This window comes from Ictalurus furcatus, chromosome 29 (genome assembly GCF_023375685.1).
Source record: "Ictalurus furcatus strain D&B chromosome 29, Billie_1.0, whole genome shotgun sequence".
Classification (NCBI taxonomy): domain Eukaryota; kingdom Metazoa; phylum Chordata; class Actinopteri; order Siluriformes; family Ictaluridae; genus Ictalurus; species Ictalurus furcatus.
Genome location: NC_071283.1, coordinates 15,206,075 through 15,231,313, shown reverse-complemented (window position 1 = coordinate 15,231,313; position 25,239 = coordinate 15,206,075). Strand labels below are relative to the sequence as shown.

The window sequence follows — 25,239 nt, the reverse complement described above, 5'->3', positions numbered from 1 at the left end:
CCCGGCACTTCCATGGTCTTGGATATTTGTAAAGGTAGTAGAGATAGAAGAGATTATGCTGCTAAGGTGGGATTTATTATTATTATTTTTTTAAATACTGGAACCTATGGGCTTAGTCGAATACGTGGTGATGTGCAGAATGAAACTGAAGCGATCAAACACTTCGCAGTTCCTTTAAATCACTTTACTGTACCGTAAACCCTCAACACCGCCAACCGCTGTAAACATCTCTCTCACTGTAGTATAGTGCTAGATAATGAGATAAATGGCTTAAGAGGATTAAAAGTGCTAGTCCGGGTGAATCTGTAAACAGGACCATTATTTCTTTGGGAATGTTTATAGCCTTTTTTCTTCTTCTTCTAAATGTTGGGAACGTGGGCGATAATGTAGAGGTAGGAGGTGGTGCAAGGGCTACAAAGAGATGAGAACCGTGATGTATGACTACGAGTTCAGCGACCGACTTTGAACATCTCGGTTATATTACTGGAAGAGGTAAAGTTTAAAAAAAAAAAGAAAAAAAAAAAGGATTTCCAATTATGAGAGATTCTGCAGAGTCAGCACAGATCGCAGAGCATGCTTCAAAGCTGGTGTTAGGTTTGGAATTTAAAAAAAGATCTGTGCTTTTAGTCCTAAGCTCACGAGGTTAACTAAGATATCTCACTTTTTTTTATTTTATTCCCAGAAAATCATCTCAGGACATTTATTTAATAGAAGCTTGGGAAAAAAAAAAATCTCGTCCAGGGTCTGAAAATGACATCCCCATTTCAGCAGAAAGATCCGTCTCCAACTCTGTTTCAATTCAATTCCAGACTCAGCTTTTCGGATGAGAAGAACACACCGGATAGAAAGTACCGGTTCCGCTACCCTACAGGATGGTGCTTTTACTGTAAGAGTCAACAGGACAGTTTGGCTGTTTATTCAATTCGGTTTAATAGGATTTTATTTGTATAGTGCTTTTAACAATGGACATTGCAGCAACGCAGCTTTACGGAAATCTGGATATACAAATTAAACTGAAATGTATGCGTATGGAGAGGACACTCAAACAGGACGAGTCTGTGAGATGAGATGAGTCCAGTGCAGAGATACAACCAACCTGGAACTGCAATACTCAACTGTTTCACTTCTCTAGCAGTCTGAGAAGGGCTGGGGTAAAGCATGTTTAAATTGGGTCATGTACGTACTTGATCTTGAACCAATTTGCCTAATTCTGTCAAAGATGTATGTATTAAGGTATTATTATTATTATTATTATTATTATTATTATTATTGTTGTTGTTGTTGTTATTGACATAATATTTACAGCGTGAATCAATATAACTCAGTATAATTCTGTAAATGGATTCAGTAATTGTGAATGAGTGATGGTGTGATGGACTGATAGAATGATGGATTGATTGAGTGATGGAGTGATGTAGGGTTACAGAAATGCACGGATGGTGTGATGATGAGATGGTGTGTCAGGGTGATAGAGTGATGATGCGCTGGAGCAATGCAGTGATTGTGAGTTTGAGTGATGGAATGATGATGTGATGGAGTCATGATCTGATGGAGGGACGGTGTCATGATGTGATGGAGTGATGATCTGATGGAGTGATAATCTGATGTATTGATGGAGTCATGATCTGATGGTGTGATGGAGTGATGATGTGATGGGGTGATGATGTGATGGGGTGAGGTGGTAATAGAGTAATGTAATGATGGAGTGGCGGGGTGTTGGAGTCATGATCTGATGGCGTGATGATGTGATGGAGTGATGTGGTGATAGAGTAATGTAATGATGGAGTGGCGGGCGGGGTGATGGAGTGATGGAATCACCTGTCGGCGCAGGTCTCGGGTCTTCTTAGTCATTTTGTCAATGGCAGAGTTCAGTGGGTCACCTCTCTCTTTCCTTCCCGTCTGCAAAGAGAGACAGAGAGAGAGAGAGACAGAGAGTGAGAGAGAGAGAGAGAGAGAGAGAGACAGAGAGTGAGAGAGAGAGAGAGAGAGACAGAGAGAGAGAGAGAGACATAGAGAGAGAGAATATTTTAGATTTATACTAGTACTTTGTAGATTATACATTTGCACAGGAGGGGGAAATTAGTTAAACAATCAAAGAGTGAAGAATGCTCTTCTAAACAAAAACTACACACACACACACACACACACACACACACACACACACACACACAGTGGGTTTCATGAAGACACAGATAAAAACGCCCCTGGTGCTTGTCATGAATGCTGAGCTTTTAAAAAAAAACATCAGCTCCCTGTCTGTCAGCGAGAGCTCATAAACAATCCAGCGCCAGTTCAGGCTCTCGTTAGAGAATAATTAAAGCGAGCATGATGTCCAGAACCCCGTCCCCGAGGGTCCGATCTGTCTGACAGCTCACAGCTGCCTCTTGTTTGAGGTGCTAGAACACACCCTGTGCACAGACGACGGGCCAGAACCCTCGTCGCCTCTGACTCCATCTCTATCTGTCTCTCTGTACGCCTTTGTCTTTCAAGAGTCAAGCTGTGGCCTTGGGCAGCACCGACACACACACACACACGGACACACACAGACACACACACACACACACACACACGCATACACACAAACACAAACAAACAAACACACAAACACACACACTCACAGAGCAACACGGCAGCTCATTAAATATGGACAGCTAGACCGAACCAGCCAAATGCTTTACTCAAAGTGGGATGAAACAAACAGACTCAAAGGGACAACTCTGAGAATATAAAATGCTGGAGCTGGAAAAGAAACTTCAACGCGGTCTGTTTTTCATTCATGAGTTCGGTCTGTACTTTCAGGAAGTCAAATAAGAGAACAACAACAGAAAACTAAATGCCAAGACTGTTGTAAAGAACTTATAACACTGATGTCCACTTGAACACTTTAAACACTGACATTACATCGCGCTAAATCGTCATAACCCATCATAGTGCACTTCTGCTATGACTTTCTTATGCGCTCCATATGGCCCTTCATAACAACTGACAGACTAAAAAAAAAAAACCCAAACCTTTATAAACACATCATAAAGACTGCTTTCAAGTGACATGTGTATAGATCTTATCTGATTCTGATGCCTTGTTGAAATAATATTTACGCAGGCCAGTTCTCATTAGCGGTGCATGGGGGTGTTGCGTAACCGTATGAACAGTAAGTCATTAGTTTAGTGGTTTTTAAAGTAGTGTTACAGGGCCAATCATTTCTAATGTATAATAATAAAATAAGCAATAAACCATGCTGTCTCCTTTTTCAATCCATTTCCATTAGAAGCCTTCTGACTGATAGTCAATCTATTAATTAGCCCCGAACCTCCTTTCGCTTCTCAGATGAGTTTCATAAAGTGGCAGAACACTGCGAGAATTAATGTAAAGCCGTGACGGCTTTTTTTTTTTCCTCCACTCTCCAGTTTAGATGGCATCGTTTAAAGCATCATAGGACTTTGTAGCTCTGCAATAAAGAACAAATAAGAGGTGGCCATTAATTTCTCACAATGTAGCCATAGAGAGAGAGAGAGAGAGAGAGAGAGAGAGAGAGAGACGAGGGACCCAGTGACATAGCTCGATAAACAGTGGACCGTATCAAAATTAATAAATGATTCAACTCCTTCGACACTTTCAGCGTCATCGCGCTGAAATGCTAACTGTTAAACAATTACTGTCAGAAAGTAACAAAAAAAATAAAGGAATAAAATGAAACCTGACCGCGGTAGCTCACTGAAATGTATCTGCCGAAACACCGGAGTACATTAGATGCCAAAACTGTGTGCGAAAAACTGCCGAGCGGCCAAATGACTGAATGGATGACCATGTTGCTAAGCAACTGCCCTTGAGATTCACCTAGCATGAAATGATGACAGTACAAGTATTGATATTAATACCTCAGCGGACACAATCTCACATGGTCTCACATGGTTATTGGGATAGTAAAAGTACAATTTAGAAAACACAGATGTATGGAGCAGGGCAGTGAATCACCAGTGGAACAAAAAGAAGAAGAAGAGAAAACAGACTGAAATAAAGAGAACGATTCAGCCATTACTCCGTTTCACACGGGCATGTGTGCTACCATGCTGGTTGCTACAGGATACATCACTCTGAACATTTGAAAATAATTTGTCATTGTTTTAGATAGATAGATAGATAGATAGATAGATAGAACCCTTTAGATTTTTTTATATATATATATATAAATATGATATAAAACAGATTCCTAAAAGAAGATAAAGAGAACCCAATTAAACAAACAAGACAGAAATATTAAACTTGGTCATTTATTTATGGAGGAAAAGTATCCAATAGTACAATATTACATATCTCTGAGTTGTGAAAGTATGTGAAGCTCTCGGATTAGCAGTTAATGTGAAGGTGAAATTAGAGTCAGGCGCTCTCAGTCAATGGGAAGACGATCAGGTGTGAGTGAGTGAGCGTCCTGTTTTATTTAAAGAACAGGGATCTATCAGAGTCTGACCTTGTTTGTCACGAAGGAAGGAGATTTCTGAGGGTTTCAAAAGAGTTGCTGAAGCTCATCGGGCCAGAAAAGCTCCAGAAAAACCATCTCTAAAGAGTTTGGACTCCACCAATCCACACTGTGCACAAATGGACGAAATTCAAGACACTTTCCAGGAGTGGAGACCAACAAAGATCACTCCAAGAGCAAGACGTGTAATAGTCCACGAGTTTTCAAAGGAACCCAAGGTAACTTCTAAGCAACTAAAGACCTCTCTCATATTGGCTAATGTTCATGAGTCCACCATCAGGAGAACACTGAACAACAATGGTGTGCATGGCAGGGTTACAAGGAGAAAGCCACCGCTCTCCATAAAGAACATTGCTGCCTATCTGCAGTTCACTAAAGATCACATGGACAAGCCAGAAGCCTTTTGGGAAAATGTTTTGTGGAAAGATGAGACCAAAGAGAGCTTTTGGTTTAAATGAGAAGCGTTATGTTTGGAGAAAGGAAAACAAAGCATTCCAGCATAAGAACCTTATCCCTGAACATGTGGTTAGTGTGTTTTTTTTTTTTTATGTAGCACCGTGGTCCTGGATGAACGTTGTTTCGTTTCACGGCGAACTGTACCAGCTGTATATGGCTGAAATGACAATAAAGCCACTTGAACTTGGAGCCTAGATCTGACACACATCTAATCACGTTGGCCAAAACATACAGCTCTGGATTTTTTTAGACAGGAAAAACAGCGTAATAACATGCCAGAGTGTTGATTTTGCACAGCACCTTGCCTTCATAATACAAATCATAAAACCTAACTTTCCTTCTTTGACAACAAAATGACTAGCTTTAGTGATGAAACACGAATGTTGGTCTGATTAGCATTTCCCTTTGTGCAGAGTGAAAAGGGTAATGTGTTCTCTTTCCTTTTCGACTCAGAGGCAGGTTATTCATCAGCACTCTCACTTCTCACTGTCGAGTGAACTTCAACACAAACGATTTCTTGACTCTGTTTTGATATTTTGTCTCTCTGTTTGTCTTTTGAAAACCGGAAACAGAATATTGGGGATGGAGAAAAGAAAAGAGACGCCGACAGCAGACACCCACAAACCACGCACTGCCTCTGGCAACAAATGCTAATGTGTCATTTAGTGACCGCTGTGAGGCCTGGAGGACCGGAGTGAAGACCAGAAGAGGAAAAGAAGTGCTCGCCGAGATGAGCTTTACAAATTCAACAGAACTAAACTGATTGGATTATTTTAAGGGTCTACAAATTGTACCTCTATCTGAGCAACCAAGAGAGGACTTCCTGCTTCTTCCATTGTACTTTTCTGGGTTCCAAACAGATAAGAGGCTCATCTTTAGTTATTACTTTTATTATGAACACTCAATACTACCTATAATCTTTAAAAAAAAAAAAAAAAAAAGTATTCTCTCATTGTTGTTCATCATACATGTTCGATGAAGAACTCTTCAACAACTGATCTGCTATCAGAATGAGCTACACCAATTTTAATCATCCAAAATTCCTTTGAAGAACCACCAAAGAGCTCCGTAAATCATCAGAAGCCAACGAGAATCATGTGGGATTTTCGGAGAACCATGTTGGCTGGTTCTAACTAGGTCCATTTACTGGAGAAAGAGCGAGAACCGTATGATAAGCTAGAATAAAGAGTTCAAAGTAGAACCCATTTGTGAAAATGAAGAACCTTTTACATATCGAATAAACCCTTAAGGAAGCCTTAAAAACCCTTTTTCTAAAGAAAATAAAGACACAAACAAACAAATAAATATTTTTTTACAGCACAAACGCCGAACAAAAAAAAGACAGGAAATAGGTTGTCACCTTTAACCTCTTCAGCTGAACGCTCAGGGGCCAGAGCTCTCCGCTATGACGTTTGCTCATACACGTACATGCAGATACAAAATAATGATCGTTCCAGTTTTAGTTGATGGGATAAAAGCCTGTTTTCAGCAGGAACACACTCAGCTTCATTACTGCCTCGCGCTAAATGGAGTTCGGATGTTGTGCATGAATGAGATGGCCCTGAAAAACAAATCAGGAAAAAAAAAAATACAACAATAATTGTTGCATAACAACTAAGTGTACTTTGTGTTCTTGGGCCTGCATTCAGCTCTTTATGGGAATAAATGTTGCCATGATGATAGGAATACCTAACATATTTGAAGAGTTTATCTGCAGAGCTATGGTACCATGATTAAAGGGATAGAATACTGTATTTACAGAATTTCCTCATTCTATACGACTATATGACAATAATAGACACAGAACACAGACTGCACTTAAATAGAAAAAAGGCATCATTCTGACAAACTTTTATTCTTATTAAAATATATTAATTTTATGACTTTGCCGTTTAGAAACTTACAAGTGTAATAACTACCCTTTAGGCACATCAATTTACACAGAGTGCAGGTGATACCGTACGTTTGCACTGACTCCGCCCATCTTTAGACAAACAAACACCCCAGAGTGCATATTCATTAAGGCAAATACACTGCATGGACACTCTGTTTTGCTCAGGGCGAGAGACGGAGACAGATATACAAAATGAGAGAGACGAGTAGAGAAAGACGGAGACGGAGATACAACATGAGAGAGACAGACAGAGAAAGACAGAGACGGAAATACAACATAGGAGAGACAGGTAGAGGAAGAATGAGATACAACATGAGAGAGACGGGCAGAGAAAGATGGAGACGGAGATACAACATGAGAGAGACGGGTAGAGAAAGACAGAGACGGAGATACAACATGGGAGAGACAGGTAGAGGAAGAATGAGCTACAACATGAGAGAGAAGGGCAGAGAAAGACGGAGACGGAGATACAACATGAGAGAGACGGGTAGAGAAAGACAGAGACGGAGATACAACATGGGAGAGACAGGTAGAGAAAGAATGAGATACAACATGAGAGAGACGGGCAGAGAAAGCGACAGACAGAGAGCTGGATAGACCGGGAGAGAGAGAAAGAGAGAGAGAGAGAGAGTGAGCGAGAGAGACTGTGAGGTTCATCATCCTTTCAGATCAGTGTGCTAAATGATATCATTTCCTGCTTCTTGTCAATTCAATTAGACCACATGAAGCACAATTACAGCTTAGTGTTGCAGCAACAGTGTGAGTGTGAACACGAGCCATCTGCAGTACCAACTCCAAAAGAGGAGAGAGTGAGAGAGAAAGAGTGTGATTGAGAGAGAGAGAGAGAATGCTAAGTTCACCCTCTATAATAAGAAGTCAGATTGTAATTAAGATAGTCGCTGCTGCAGTGTCATTCTCAGGAAGAGCCACTTTGACAGCCACTCATTAACCGCTAGAGAAAGATGCTATAGAGCTATCAGATTCAGATGATAAGAATGAACGTTGGCAGACGTCAACTCGAACCATACGAATAACGACAACGTCCCATGTCCCGTACGAGCAAACTTTACCGAAACCGCAATAACGGTTCAATTATTAGCAGGTATACAGGTATACAAGCAAGGTATACAGACATACAGCTTTAACGCCGACTGTTACAAAGCACTGACACTGATGACTCCTTCCACAAATGCTCAATTTTATGTTTGAGAAATGAGAACGTAGCAGAATGTGCATTACTACTGTATAAACCTGTGATGTGCAGCTGCGCTACTGTCAGAGCTGCTGTTCTAGAAAATTAACCAAGACCAATCTTCTGACCAATCAGAACTGAGAATTCATCAGCGCTGTTAAAACTCTTCTCATTTCCGGTGGGTTGGTTCATTAGATCTATTATGAGGATATTTCTAGAGGAATGTGAATATACACACCCAATCTCTTAGTGGTTACAGGGTCCTAAATGACTATTTGTGCTCACTCACTCTCACACACACACACACACACACACACCGGCCAGGATCACCCTGACCGGTGCTCTCTAGGGTCTCATAAGCTGCCAACACCTCTAAGAAAGCACATTGAACACACTTTCTCTATGGGCATTTCATTCCTATTCCTTTTATCCCTCCTCCTGACTCTGGGGAGATGAAAAGTGGCAGCATGGGAGGAATTTCCAGCCAGATGTTGATGGCACCGCCGGTAAACTTGCATCGAAGCTATAATAGACTTGCCAACTTTAGGATATTTTGTGAAGGAGTGCTGCATTTTAACATCAGAGCACATTGCCTCAAGTTCTCATTCAAAAAAGCAAATACAAAAACATGGCAAAACATTTACATCATAATGAGAAGAAACTTAAAATGCCAAGGCTTGGGCTCCCGGAAAATTCATCATCATCATCATCATCATCATCAGGTTCATTTGTGGTCTGTTGCCCCAAAAACTTTGGGAACGCCTGCCTTAAAAAGTGAAAATAAATAAATAAATAAATAAATAAATAAATAAATAAATAAATCACCTACACTCCGCTCTGTACATCACCAACAAAGACACTAGATGAAAAGTGATCGATGTAGAAAACCACAGACTGATCGATGCTCTGTAGTTGTCCTGAATAAACAGGATCCGTCTCTCCAACCAGAGCTGCTTTAAACACATTCAGGACTAGCTGGGTTTTAGGGTTAATACATTAGCATGCACTTCATAACTGAATTGATTCTTGTCTCCTACTTCTCTCTTTTTCACACACACACACACACACACACACACACACACACACTTACACACACACACACACAAACTCACACCTTCGCCCACGAACTCTCACTCGGCTCCACTCCTAAGAGAATGAGTAAGCGAAAGAGGGTGGCTAACGCTACACAGCCTTTTTGTACAAACTCCTCATTTATTTCAATCATTTTCAACCTCTCTCTCACTCTCTCTCTCTCTCTCTCTCTCTCTCACACACACACACACATACACACACACACACACACACACACACACACACACTGGTATGACTTTTTAATGCCTCAAGAGGAAGAACAGTTTCAAAGCCTCTTTTAGAATTCAGTCTTTAGCTTCATAACTGTGTGGGGCATCAATAGAATGTTACCCTCGGGACTTGACAATCATGCTGCTGAATGAGGTCTATTTTTAAATGCTGCCCCGTCCAAAAATTTTGACCATGCCAACTTCCTCCAACAGAAACTACACGTGCCTGCTCCCAGTGACCACACCTGATGATCCCACCCACCTGCTCCAGCTGAAACTCTGACCACGCCTACATGCACTGTTTTAGGAACTTCGACCACGTCGTTTGGCTCCTGCAGATACTTTGATCACTCCCACCATAGAATATCTGTCCACACCTGGTAGCTTCTACAAAATCCCTGACTGAACACTTGCATTCCTGCTCTGATACTCTGGCCACATACATTTGCGCCAACAGATACTCTGACCATGCACATTTGTTCGTGAAATACTGTGACCATGTCCACATGCTTCCATAGAATCCATGGCAACACCCGGTGGCTTCCACAGTGTCCCTGGCTGCACCCTGTACTCTTGTAAAAACTGACTCTTTCCAGGCCGTCGTTGACTGAGTCATAGGCCATGTTCAGTAGCGGTGCGAAAATCGTGAAGGCGAACGGTGAAAAGCCAGATGAGTTTGAGTCTGGTATTTCCCAGGCTCTTCTTGAGCTGGAGATGAACTCTGACCTGAAGGCTCAGCTGTGGGAGCTCAACATCACTGCTGCTAAGGAAATCGAGGTTGGTGGTAGCAGAAAAGCCATCATCATCTTCGTGCCCGTGCCCCAGCTGAAGGCCTTTCAGAAGATTCAGGTGCGGCTCGTGAGGGAGCTGGAGAAGAAGTTCAGTGGCAAGCATGTGGTCTTCATTGCACAGAGGAGAATCCTGCCCAAGCCCAGGAGGAAAAGCCGCACAAAGAACAAGCAGAAGCATCCAAGGAGCCGAACTCTTACTGCCGTGCACGATGCCATCCTTGAAGATCTGGTGTACCCCAGTGAGATTGTTGGCAAGAGGATTCGCGTGAAAGTGGACAGTAGTCGGCTCATCAAGGTCCACTTCGGCAAGGCACAACAAAACAATATTGAACACAAAGTTGAGACCTTTGCTGGCGTCTACAAGAAGCTCACAGACAAAGACGTTGTATTCGAGTTCCCAGAGTTCCAACTGTAAAGTGCAGATGGCAGAATAAATTTGTACACCATCATGTGCAAAAAAGTAAAAACTGAGACTTCGCCCATACTCTGACCACAGCCATCTTGTTCATCAGCTTCTCAGACCATGTCCATGAACTCATACTCACAGGCCTGAACAGGCCTGGTGGCTTCCACAAAGTCCCTAACTGTTCCCTTACACTCCTGCAGAAACCCTCACCACGCCTATCTGCTCCTGCAGAAACCCTGACCACGCCCATCTGCTCCTGCAGAAACCCTCACCACGCCTATCTGCTCCTGCAGAAACCCTGACCACACCCACCTGCTCCTGCAGAAACCCTCACCACGCCCATCTGCTCCTGCAGAAACCCTCACCACGCCGATCTGCTCCTGCAGAAACCCTGACCACACCCCACCTGCACCTGCAGAAACCCCGACCACGCCCAATCTGCTTCTGCAGATTACCAAACCACCCCCATCCAGACCTGCAGAAACCCTGACCACGCCCATCTGCTCCTGCAGAAACCCTGACAACGCCCACCACGCCCAGACGACACAGATCCTATCTTCCGTCATCCTAAATGCGTAAATCTGCGCAAAGATTCAATATTCATCGTTAGAATTTTACACGTTTCGGTAAACGTTACCAGATTGTAACGTCCCAATATGCGCTTGTTGTTTGCACACTTGGACATCTGCCAGGTTGTATTTTTAATGCCTACCAAACCAAATCAAGGCATCTAACCTCAGGATCTTCCTGCGATTGAGGAATTTTATTGAACTGTACAAAAAAAATGTGCTTTCTCTTTGTCTTCTGACTGGCTGCTCGTGAAAATATTGTTGGGGTAAGGGCAGGATCCATGTGTACTTGGTATAATTGTATTTGCAGCCATTTCGCAAGAGTTAGTGTCAGGAGCAGGATCTTAAGATGAGCTGCAACTCCACTTTAGTACAGCGTTAAGAGGGCTCTTCAGACACACTTGTACTCTCTTTCACACACGCACACACACACAGAGCGAGTGATCCCAGGCTTAGTAAAACACATGCAGGGTGACGACATATGCCACCTGCTGAAAGGCTTAATCCAGTATTTACATGTCTTTTCCATGGTCACTGTCATGGGACAGACTGTCTGAGTTTCTGACCGAGTGACAGAACACAAGACGGCCGAGAGTAACTCACTCAACTCTGACCAGAGTTTCCGATTCGGAAGAATTTCCTCGGATGAATTAGGAAACATCAACATAGCCCTTAGCATGCTATCCTGCCTATGCTTGAGGAGAGTACTCGGCGATGGCTTTGCGAATGTCATGAAAATCAAATTCAGCAGGAAGACAGAAATAGGAAGAGATTTTGTATGCCTAGGAAGCATTTTGTATGCTTGTCAGGGTTCCAAGACGTGCGGTTAGTTTCCTGGTACGAGAGATAGCACTGCTTTGGCTCTTTCAGAGACTTGATCTATTACAAATACACAGCAAAGTGCTCTGCATTCTCTGGAATGATAAAAAAATAAAATAAAAAATTATAAAGTGAAACAGGAACACAAGAAAAAGAACACAAACGAGAAGAAAAATACGGGAGTATTAATAGCTTTATAGATTTACATATGTTTCTATTAAATCCGAGCAAAAGATATATAAATATCCATCCATCCATCCATCTTCTATACCGCTTTATCCTTTTCAGGGTCACGGCGAACCTGGAGCCTATCCCAGGGAGCATCGGGCACGAGGCGGGGTACACCCTGGACCGGGTGCCAATCCATCGCAGGGCACAATCACATACACACTCACACACCCATTCATACACTACGGACACTTTAGACACGCCAATCAGCCTACCATGCATGTCTTTGGACTGGGGGAGGAAACCGGAGTACCCGGAGGAAACCCAGGGAGAACATGCAAACTCGAAAAATCGAACCCCCGACAATGAAGGTGTGAGGCGAACGTGCTAAGTACTAAGCCACCGTGTGCCCGATATATAAATATGTTAATTAAAAAAAAAAGAAAAGAAAGAAAATCGCCATATTTCAGTGCAAGACCTTCAAAGTATAAACCGGAGACACAAAATAATCTCTGGAATAAAGGATAAGACTTAATTTAAAAGGATAAGACTTAATTTAAATAAGACAAATAAAGTAAAAAAAAAATTCATAACAATAAATAAACCATGTGGGGGGGGAAAAAGTTCAAAACCCATTCAAACAGCAATAATGAGTTATGACTTTGCTGTGTGTTGCATCAAAAATATACAGATCTTTTCCCATTAATATTAATGAATAAAACATGCTTCTCCTTTCTCTCCCTCTCTAGCAGAATCATCTGGGAGTTTTATAGCCCAAGTGAAATTCTGACTGAAATATGAGCAGTACTACACGGTTCATTTCCCTCAAAACAAAAAAAAAGTACTTGCACAGAGGCTCCCAATGTTTCAGACCGTGTGCACTTCATTGTGCGCCCAAAAGAATGTGGGCTCTGCGTTTTGAAAATGACTCCTTTATTGGACAAAGAAATGTACATTTCTTCAGACTTCTCTGCAATTCTTCACATTTAGCTGTAATTCTGCCGGGAGCGACGAGTGGCAAATCGCGCTCGGAAGCTGAACAGTCATTTCAAAAGCACGCACTGTTGGTTTATGCAGAACATTTTAGATACAGTGGATGAGCAACAGATTTAAAACAAGTCCAAATATTGAACTACGCAATTCAAATATACACCGAGTTACCGTTTCATCACGTTCACCTGCCAGCTAACATTCTGCAGATGTACATTTACCAAACCTAACACTAGCCCATCTGTTGTTCTCCACAATGGATCACCGCTCCTCTGTGCATCAAAAAGAAGTGACACATTAAACATCCTGAAAATGGTACAAAACAAAGTATGTAGTGACAGTTAGTACAATAATTGTTGATTTTCTGACATCTCCGTGGCGTTTTACTAACAAGCATGACAACATGGAATCCTCAGTCCACAGCTGCTTTGATGCAACGTAACTATTTTATCAATATACAAAATAAATATCTGACGAGAACATTAAAAATGGTTCAAAATGAAATCAGAACTCACCCAAGTTCGTGAAAAGAATTTTTAGTTGATGAAAAACCTGCAGGATGGTGCCATTTTTAGACAATTTCCGCGAGACCAAAAATACGGCTGCTGCCAATGCACTAACTTGCTAAATGACACCAAGCATCATTAATGTTGTAGGATGTAATACTATGTAATACCACTGGGCCATTATTTGTTGTACGATTCAAATAAATTAAAGCACAATCGCAGAAGTGTTGTAAGCGTATTGGTCAGCAAAAAACAAACAAACAAAAAAAACAAACAAAAAATACCCACAAGCAATAAAAGATTAGCTCAACACCTTATTCAGCTCGAGATCGCTCATTCATTCCAGGGCTGCCTGCAGAAAGCCCCACGGCCATCAACCTTGACCCCACCTGAGACAGCAGTACTTAAATAGAAGCCGCGGAGTTGCTGAAGTTGCTCGAATGATAATGGTAAGACAGACCACTCTCGCATTTTTCCCCCGAATAAAACAAAGACATAGACTTGTGTGTGCCATCAAAGAGAAAAGTCATAACTGACTTTGATTTGCCAGGAAAAGAAAAGAGAACATTTAATTATAAGCCCTAAAAAAGACAACAGGGACATAACAACATGGAAATACTTTTATTGTCATTGACTAGGGCAGAAGAAAAGAGTCTCTCTCTCTCTCTCTCTCTCTCTCTCTCTCTCTCAATGAAGTCAGAAATATTAAGTCAACTTAGGATCTAAGATTTCTATATTTACTATTGCCTGGTTAGACAACTATGCCTGGTGGTATTTACCTAAAGACTAAATGAACGTTTGCTTTTCAAACACGTTTTCTCAGTCGTATTGGAAAGACGATTATTGATAGAGCTATTGTTTAAGATAACAGACTAAAGAAACGTAATGATGTAGTCATTATCTGCCTGTAATAAGTTGTCTCTGCGGTTTAATTGTATAACAAATGTCACCCGGATCTGCACTGAGGCTTCTGGGAAAGAACAAGAAAGGAGGAATTTCATACAATGGAGCTTCCCGAGAAGAAAACTATTAAAAGCAAAATCTTTTTTTGCAAAGCTTTTTCACGACCAAATGCATCAATGAACATTTAACCGGCCCAACGTATATTAATGTGACATTAAGACATTTCTTTAGCCAATAAGGGTTATACATGTATGCATACAAAACTTCATGCAATACAAATCTATCATTATTAAGATCATGGCCAAACAAGTTTGAGATTGTATCAGGGTCCTGTGGAGTCCAGAGCTGGTTCTAGAAACTCTGGGTGCAATGAGGGAATACATCTTGGCCGGGATGCAGGGCATCATGCACACAAACACATTCATGCCTAGGGGAAATTTGGAGCCAGCAATCCAAATACTGGCATGGTTTTTGGGAGGTGGGAGGAAACCGGAGACCCGGGAGAAAACCCTCATGGACTCAGGGGGAATATGCAAATCTCCATAAAGACAGTAACTCAGGCTCAGGAACAAACCAGTACCCTGGAGCTGGAAGGCAGCGATGCTACCCACTACACCACCCAGTCTGTAATTAGTATTTTAATTTCACAATAATATAACATATTATAATGAGAAGAAACATTGACACTTTATTGGATCCAGAACCCAGTAAAACCCCCTAAAAACAGCCCACAATCAAGTTTTATGCAAATGAACCACTGCGTCCTGCAGTTCGAACAACAGAATACATTTGATATGGAAATGAAACAAACATTCATTGTTACTGGTTGTTATGTTGCATCAGTATTGCCTGACTCTTGTTTGGACGCACGGTACCTCAAAGGCATTTTGCAATCATGCAGCAGCCTCTTGATCATTACTGTGTGTTCAAAGCAATTGGCCTGCATGTTTGTCATTTCTCTTATACAAACACACCCACAATAGTGCAATGTTGCTTTGAGATTGTGATAGACACATCAAATGGCCTGAAACAAAAAAAAAAGACTGTAATGTGTCATCTGAATAGGCCACGTCAAAGGCTTGCTTGGCAAGGTTTGAGTAGTTCCATACTCTTTAGAAGCCGTCCAATGCTGGCCAAAAACCGGCTGGCGCACAGCAGAGTCAGCCAGGTTCTTGGCATGGACCCGGTGTGGGAGTGGTGCAAAATGGATTGGCAGGAGAACGCCAAAGTGAACACCTGTTCTTGCTTTAACAGGGAGCACTAAACAGTGTGTTTCTGCATTGCTTTTAACCCTTTTTAAAGATCAATTTCATGACACCGGTTAACAGTGTATTCGGATTCAGCAGAGGCTACCAACAAGTGAAGAATTGCCTTACCAGCCTGCTTAATTTTCGGGGCTTGATAAAGCAAATAGTAGTTGTGTATTTGATATGGTCTAATCGGGTTTTAGAACGTCCCTGGCAGCCCGCAAACCCCTCGCACGTACTCTTCAGTTTCACACCACGGGCTATACGATGCATAAAAGAAACAACTTGGCTTGACACCAGTCAAGAAGCTTACTGAAGCTTTGCAAATCTCTATTTTGGGCGAAATAAAAGATTGCTACAACTAGCTCAACTGAACAGTGGGTTTAAAAAAAAGGAAAAAAAGAGAAAGTATTCTTCTTGGCTGAACGCTCCAGGTGTGTTAGTATAAGTGTGTGGAAAAGTGCAGCTAAATTTGCTTCACTCAAAACCTGGTCTGACTTTTAAATTAAGGTCTAGAGGTAGTCATGGAAAAAAAGGTGAGACACGTTGAAGCTGCCAGATTCGATGTACGTCTGTGGGTGTGACTGTGTGAATGAGAAAAAAAAACAACAACAGAGAGGTGAGTATGTGTTTGTCCCTTACACAGGGGACAAGTTAAAGAACTCTGATACTGTTATGCTTGGAGGGGGGCATTTATTTATTATTGCTAGCATGGTTTGGCTCTATCTGCCCCCTTAGAGAGAACCGCCACTGCAAATCAATCAAAGGTTCTCCTGACTGATCACTTTAATCCTATAATAAAATCATTTCCATCATAGTAGGCGTGGTCTCTTCCAGGGTGACCCCACCCCCATCTACAGGGCACGAGGGCTCAGCAAATGGTTTGATCAATATGAAAATGTTGTAAATTCAATTCAATTCAATTCAATTTTATTTGTATAGCGCTTTTTACAATAGACATTGTCTCAAAGCAGCTTTACAGAAATATCAACATGGTATACAGATATTAAAGGTGCGAATTTATCCCAACTGAGCAAGCCACTGAGTGGCGACGGTGGCAAGGAAAAACTCCCTAAGATGTTTTAAGAGGAAGAAACCTTGAGAGGAACCCGACTCAGAAGGGAACCCATCCTCATCTGGGTAAATCATACGCGATGGCCTTCACGGTCACCAGATTTCAACCCCATCGAACATTTGAGAGATTTCAAGATTCAAGATCACTTTTACTAGCCGTACATGCTTGTTTTGGAGTTCCAGAGGTGTACAGAATCTATCCCAAGGTGCAATGAAGATGTTCTAGTGCTGCATCTTTGCCCAACACCTTACTAAGATGTTTTACTTTGGGTTTTTCCTTTAATTTCTCACCCGTCTATTGGCTAAGAACTCACCCATCCTTTTTTTCAAGAATGAAAATGGGAAGTCGGTCAGCTGTTGTGGAACAGATCTTACCCAGACGAACAACACCGCAACCATCATCCCTTACCATCTCCATTTCTACTGCTTTATTCCCAAGCCACTGAGAAAACCCTTACAAACCATCATGCACACCGCCATCGCTGTATTCCATATCACTTCCATTCCATTGTCCTTTGAAGCACGACAAAGCTGTGTGTACACACATACACAACTTTGTATCATATCTACGCTTGAGTGAACACACTCAGGACCACTCACTCCACACAATTTTCATGGGTCACCAAATGGTTGACCCAGTGATATGAAGCTTTATAGATTTGATTTTTTTTTTTCCTGATTTAATACCTAGAGAAAGCTTAGTGAAGCTTTCCATATCACCAAGGAGAGAGCTAGTTTAACGCACGTATACAGTAGCCTGGGCTTTTAATAACGAAGGCTACTCCTGCTTTGATGGGTGTATGCTACCATGTCTGATTATAGATTCAAGAGTTTAATGTTAGACTTTGTTTATGATAACTAAGCATTTGCCTGGCAGTAGACTTCATTCTATTGATCAGAGATTGATTAGTGAATGTTATATAAAACAAACAAATAGCATTTGGCTGCATCACAGCAATATGCCAATCCATATCAAGCCAATATCTTGTAGACCACAAAAGTAAAACGTTCTATCTCTTCTATTTCCCAGATGTGGACTTATAGTGTTTTCACACCCAAATTCTTTACAGTACAGTACTATCCAGGAGCAATTTTTATCATTCATTCATCTTCAGTAAGCGATTTATCCTGGATGAGTGCATAAGAATACACCCTGAATAAGTATCATGCACATTCAGACCTAGGGGTAATTTAGCATTGCTAATCCACCTAAGAGTATGGTTTTGGGATGTGTTAGAAGACCAGAGAACCTGGAGGTAACCCACAGAGTGGCCATAGAGAGGACCTGCAAAATTCCTCACAGATAGTATCCCAAGCTCGGTATTGAATTCTGCCTGCTATATGACCGTGTCTAATAGTTCTTATACATTTTTCATTACGTTTTTATTATTTATTATAACTTTTGGACTATTTTAAATGTTATTTTTTGCTCAACACTGGTTAGTAGTTGCCTTGAAACCACTCAAGTGAAGCTACTTGCTTATGCATGCATCATTCCATCTCCACAGTATTAAATTTGCATTTGACTGATGCTTCTATAGAAAATGACTTACAGCTGAGATCGGGCACAACTGAGCTGTCCAAGAGTTAAAAGCCTTGCTCACGGACCCAACAGTGACAGGTTGACCATACTGGGATTCGAACTCAAAATCTTCTGATGAGTAGTCCACTTTATTCGATGCCCAGGCTCATGATACATTCCACACTGTACTTCACTAACTTTTAGAGGAACTGTTCAGTTGGACAAAAAAAAAAAAAAAACAGCTTCCAGGACTGCACTAGATTCAAAAGCAACTTTCACACTCGACCAGATGTACCAAACTCTCAGAACTTACAGTTCCACTACTGCAAAAGTCTACAATTATGAAAACATCCTCAATTCCTTCCTCCGATTGGCTTCATCTGTAGAAATTCAACGCCTATGAGAAACCTGGTGCCCCCTGCTGGAAGACGTCCAACCCAGCAAGCCATGATCTCGCCCTAAGTCCTCCATTCTTGCAGCAGAATACTCATTGGAGTTGTCATCGACGTCCTGCATTTCTGTAGGATTGGTCAATTAGCCATTAGCCCCTACTGACAACTCTTTAGACCTTTAATAATTCAACAGCCCATTTGAATACTAGATCTGTAATCAGAAATAGTGCTAATTATTAAGAGGCATGTCCCCACGTCAACTTCCATACATGACAAGGTGCAGTCATGGGTGCCATGCTGTGGCCCATAATGATTGGGATAATAAGCGACGATGACAATCGCCTGCAGGATCTAATGGCAACGACAAGTGAAAGCGTAATGATGTTAATGACTATAACACATCGTCCCAAGAGATCCTGCATCGAGATACACCGACGACACTTTCACAGGATAAATTGTGCTGATGCAAAGCCTAACATCTGAGGATAATTTGCTTATAAAACTGGTAGTAGCAGTTCAGTTCATCATTATTCAACTTTCAGATCATACAGACTGCATCCTTTGCTCTTTATAAGAGATAATATCATTGTTTGAGAGCAGATGATTCACTAATCTCAGTAAAACATGACAACACATTCGATACAAGCACTTTCAATGCTTATATTAGGGTTAACTGAGGGGAAATTTTCTTCAATTTTTGGGCTTGGGACTGCTACAGATGTGTACATACTCTGTTCCATAGTCTTTATCAGACTTTTATTGTATTTCATCTCTCTGTCAACCACTACTCAAAATCAATCTCTGAGAAAAAGCTCTAGAAAGTCTCATGGCAGAAAACAATTCCAGACCATACTGTGGCGGAAGGAAAACGAAAATGGTGATATAGCTTGAGTAGACCATGACAGCCTTCACTGTAATCTTCTATACGCCAGAGTGCTGTTGAATTTTGGATTCTGATTGGACAGAAGGCGATACATTGTCTATAAAAGCAGCTCTGACTGTAGTGCGTCAAAAAATAAATAAAATAAATAAAATCACAAGTTACAATAATAGACTCATTTTAAAAACCATCATTTATATAGTATCAGCTCGTTCAGAGGGACTTGCATGGTAAAGTTTTCTGGAGACATTTATTTAACATTTACGGAAGGAGTCTCCAGTGTCAGCTCTTGGAGGTAAAGCATTAACTTGAAGTTTTCTCTTCAGGACAGAGGAGTTACGCTTTGATTTTTTTTTTGTGTTAATTATATTAAGACAGAAAAATTCTGTTCCTTAATTAAAACAAAATTGTAATACTTATATATAGTGTACCTTTAAAGCTTTAAACTAATCATGGTCTATTTATGTACCTACACTATATCCACATTTCAAGGTGAAAGATACATATAAAACACACAAAAGTTTGCATGTGACAAGGATAGATACAGTTTAGCTCTACTTTTCTTTTCTTTTTTCTTTCTTTCTTTTTTTTTTTTTTTTTAATGAGAGTGCATGACACACCCTGGCAGCTGTTATTACCCCAGCGGGAAACTATGGAGTCACAACATGAACTCTGTACAAGTCCCTTTAATATCGATTGCAGGATTCAAATTAATAGGAATCGGGGAATGGCTTCACACTGTTGTGTTCCTAGTGAGAATAACATCAAAACGATAAACCACCAACTTCACCCTCACCCTAGAACAATTCATCGGAAGTGGTCTTGCTGAGAACTGAATCAACATGTCACCACCTTCTAGATGTGAAAAAAAGTGGGAATTAGGTTGCAATAAAATGTTCAGTTCTACTTTTCCAGAAGGGACTACAATAAGAACTGGCAAATTAAACCAGAGGTCTACAATTAATCAATAACTTGATAACAGATTATAGATTCAAATGTTGATCCTAGTTACAGGCCTGGTTATACACTAGATGTCACAGACTTCAAGTGAGCTAGCATTCGAGATTTTAAGAGCTAGCATGAAACGGAATTCTCACTACAGGAGTTCCCTATGGCCTGGTACTTGGTCCGCTCCTGTTCTGCTTATATTCTAAATCATGACTGCATCATGTGCAGAGATCCTTCGGTAAATGATTCTCCATCACGTTTCTGGAAAAATCACAGCCATTTTAGGACTCGGTTAAATCAGCCGTCTGTTAGAATGTCAGGACAAAAAGATGGTACAGATGGGATGGCTACGCTGTGTTTTGCTAACCGTGCAATATGCTGTGAATGAGATGTTAGCTAATCAGGAGAGCCACAGTAACCACATCGAGCAGGGTAACATGGTTAAAAATGTAATGTTGCAGAAAGCATTATAGAGAGTATAATAAGGTATTGATTGAGTATATTCCAGAGTAAACAGAATAAATCCTTAATTAATAATCTGAATAATTTCACACTCCCTGTGTTGTCTAGTTTATGTTTATTGGTCTAGCCAGTGATGTGCATATAGACCTATTCGTAATGGAAATGAAGATGGATTATGTTTATAAAAGTGCTTCTTTAAAGACTTGTCTCAGCATAGCAAAAGGCCTGAGGTGGACAATATAGGTCTAATTATTTAGCACATAATTCTGCAACGTACCGCTAGCATAACTTTCGCTATTCCAGTATCATCTTTAAAGCTCCTATGAGTCACACTGATCCCTGAATCGATTCGGTTTTATTAATAGTACAACAGAGATGATATATAAGCCAGTTTGTTTAATTTGTTCTGCCTTTCATCACAGTCAATTGATTTACACCATAGCCTTCAATTACATTTTTACGAGAGATTATAACTTTTTTTTTTAATCCTTTAATTTAGCCTAAAATAAATTCCTTTTGAAATTATCGAGCCATTCAAATTAGAAGCAATCTCTCCAGTGATATCACAGAGTCCGTTGCTTCTACTTATTTTATGACTGAATCTAATCCCCCTTTATGACCTCAACAGTGAGAGTAAAATATATTTTTAAAAAAATAAAAACCTCAAGGTCATCATTTTCTCCTGACCACTATCCATGGCCATCGCACTGCAACAGGGCTGAATGCTCCCGTTGAAAATCACCACTGCCAAAGCTCTTAAAAGTCTGTAAAACTAATGGCCTGGATACTCCCATCTCCTGTACGCTGTGTCAAGTCATTACAGGGTACCAAGTCATTAGCTGATGGTGCACCCATTAATTATGCCTAAAGAGAGATGGGGAGAGGCAGAAGAGAGATGGATTGCATATAGATGGTCAGTACTCAGGGTAGCTCTCTTTTTTTTCCTGCTCTACTGACTTTGCTTCCATTCTCTGTCAAAACTCTACTGAGCATTTAAGGTGTGAAACTAAATGTATCTATGGCAATAGATTAGAGCAATAAAGGAGTCCCAGTGGAAAAAAAAAAAAAAAAAAAAAAAAAAAGTATATCTAGTCAGCACCTTGACCAGGATAATGTGTTCTAATTGCAAGCAAGCCATATAGAACCCATTTCTTATGTTAGAACCATTGACCATACAAAGGTTAACCAGTATAAACCTACTGAAACTGGCATGTCTAACCAGTAAAAATAAAGTATGTGATTGTCTGGTGCTGGTTTATCTGGTCAGTGAGCTAACTAAAGAATTTCATGAGACCAGCACTAACCAGACTCATCCAGAGTAAACCAGTTGGGACTAGTATTAATTGGTCAGCACTATAAGCAAGCTGAAAACAGGCGGCCTGTGCTAACCAGAATAAACCAGCTTCAGCAAGCTGGAACCAGCATGAATTTCTTTAGACCAGGAATATATGAATAAAACAGCTAAAAACGTGAGCTGGAACCCGCACGGAGAACCCGACCAGAACTAAGCAGAATAAACTAGTGAGCTAGAACCAGCATGAATTTTACCAGACCAGCACTAACAAGAAGAATAAAGCAGCATTTTTTGGTTTATGGAACTTAGTCCATTTAAATGCGCAGTAAACAATTTGTGCTTATTAAAATACCTTAAAATGCATTGTAAAAATCAAAGAATTAAGAGTGCGATGATACAGTTTTACATTCCCAATTTTACTAAATCTTTCTTAATAATGTGAGCAAGTGAATACAACACTTCGTACGGTACCATTTGGTTTAGGTACTTTTTCCCCTGATCAGACATTGTATTTTTTGTCCACACACACAAATAGATACAGAAAGTACCTCAGGCATGCTGGGAGAACACATTAGCCAATCACAGGTCAAGATATTGACATTTTTTTTCCCTCAAAGAAATTCATCACGTCACTTGATTCACTTCCAGAGCCCAAGTCAGTGTTATAAAACAGCACTAATTGCAGGTTCAGAAATAATTGCTTCCATCATTTACTGCTGAATCTGATGCCAGCTTGTCAGAGGAAACACTCTTGAGTCAGAACAGTTACACGATTTGAAATCATGCTATCTAAAATTCTTCAGACGGAGATTATGTTGTATAATATACAATAACAAATCAAATTCGTTTGCCAAAATTCACTGACACTGACAATCAATCAATCAATCAATCAATAAATAAATAAATAAATAAATAAATGAGGTCAAACTAATGAGTGTGCTTGTGGGAATGTATTAACACTGGCCATTTTTTCTAGACTTAATTTGCAATGTTGTTTAATGATTACACATTATACAACTTGGTGTGGTGCAATTCGATTCCAAAATTACATTTAAAAAAAAAAAAAAATCAACAACAGAGTTACTGTTACCATCAGAAAGTGTTTTGTTCCTCTTATACCACAGCAATTTTCCAATGTATACATTTCTTTATCAAAGAATAACACAAAGGTTTTATCTTATAGTTGATATTTTTTAAAGAATACATTCAATATTGTAGAACATCCATGAAACAAAGTAATTCAGATCCTTGAAGGTATTGTGGAGGGGAGGGATTTCTGAAACTCAGCAACTCACAACTGGGGTTCCCCAGGGATCAGTTCTGGGTTCTCTGCTCTTTTCTATTTATACTACATCTCTGGGGCCTGCGATTGCTTCTCATGGCTTCTCATATCACTGCTATGCCGATGACACCCAGCTCTATTTGTCCTTCCAGCCTGATGATCCATCCGTCTCAGCACGCATCTCTGCTTGCCCGTCTGACATCTCAAACTGCATGAGGGAACACCACCTTAAGCTCAACTTGGAAAAAACTGAGCTTCTCGTTATCCCTGCCTGCCACTCAATCAACCACGACCTCAACGTACAGCTAAGCTTAACCACACACAGGCCAAGCACGACAGCCAGAAACCTTGGGACGACTTTCAATGGCAACTTGACCTTTCAAGACCACATTTCAAAAACTGCACAATCCTGTAGGTTCATTCTGTACAACATCAAGAAAATACAAGCTTATCTCTCTGAACAAGCTACACAGATACTAGTCCAGGCACATGTTATCTCAAAACTGGACTGCTGGACTACTCCTGGGCCTCCAAGCCAGCTCCATCAAACCCCTTCAGATGATTCAGAATGCAGCAGCAAGCCTCGTCTTCAACCAGCCCAAAAGAACCCATGTCACACCCGTCTCCCTCCACTAGCTTCCTGTAGCCGCACACATCAAAGTCAAGGCCTTGATGCTCACATACAAGATCTTGTCTGGAACAGCACCCCGCTACCTCAACACTCTCCTTGAGGTTTATGTTCCCTCACGCAACCTGCGATCAGTTAACGACCAACGCCTGCTATAGTGCCTACTCAGCAAGGCAAAAGGTCACTTTCCAGAACCTTCAAACCGACTGTCCTTCAGTGGTGGAATGAACTTCCAACCACAACCCGGACTGCAGAATCCATCACTATCTTCAAAGAAACGACTAAACATCCACCTCTTCCATGAACATTTAACTAACATTAACTAACTCCTAACTTACGTTAGCACTACTTGTATTGTCCTCCCCTTGATATATCACTTAAACAGTAATAAAACAATTTCATCTGTTCATGTCGAGTGTCCCTGTGAATGAGATGTTACTATAGTAACGATAATGTATTAGAGCAATTTAAAGAAAATGAATCCATTCCCTCTGACCAATCAGAATCAAGGATCGAGTACTAAGTAGTTTAAAACAATTTCTAACAAATGTTAAGACAGGAACATGGATAATCCACTATTTTCCTGTTAGTGGTGCTAGAGCAGTAAAGTTGAGCATGAGAGACTGTTGAATGATCCCACCCACACCCCCCCCCAAAAATCCCTCCTTCATCTCCGACGGTCTGATTAACTGGTATTTCACAGCATGCTAAGTAGGGAAGGGGGCTGACGCTAACATTATGGCAGGCATTAGAAGTGAGGCAGCCAAACACACGCATGGTCGCTTCATGCACAGGGAGTTTCACAGTTGATTGTCCTTGAAAATTAATCAGAATGAAATGACAAAGCTGCGGTGGCCTATCAGGGATCTGAAGAGCACCAGGGCCCGAGTTCCCGAGTGGAATATTTATTGAATGTGCCTTAAGTGGCAACAGATGATATCTGCATTCTGCCCGGACACCGGGGATTCAAACTGTCATGGCCAACAAGTCAAGACCTACAGTATGAAATGCACATGTAATGGTTTCCAAGGGGCAGGA

At 40.9% G+C, this 25,239-nt stretch overlaps 2 protein-coding genes across 2 annotated transcripts in view; one reads left to right on the top strand and one right to left on the bottom strand.

The window, feature by feature from the left end:
- The window catches only part of ctnna2 (catenin (cadherin-associated protein), alpha 2), a 293,809-nt gene that overhangs the window by 67,990 nt on the left and 200,580 nt on the right, over positions 1-25,239 (bottom strand). Inside the window, exon 8 of the mRNA XM_053619170.1 lies at positions 1,819-1,899. Within this exon, the coding sequence (XP_053475145.1) occupies positions 1,819-1,899 (81 nt within the window). The remainder of the gene's footprint in view (positions 1-1,818; positions 1,900-25,239) is intronic.
- On the top strand, positions 9,913-10,560 carry LOC128604229 (40S ribosomal protein S7-like). Its single transcript, XM_053619173.1, has one exon. The coding sequence runs from the start codon at positions 9,942-9,944 to the stop codon at positions 10,524-10,526; it is 585 nt and encodes a 194-aa protein (XP_053475148.1). The 5' UTR covers positions 9,913-9,941; the 3' UTR covers positions 10,527-10,560.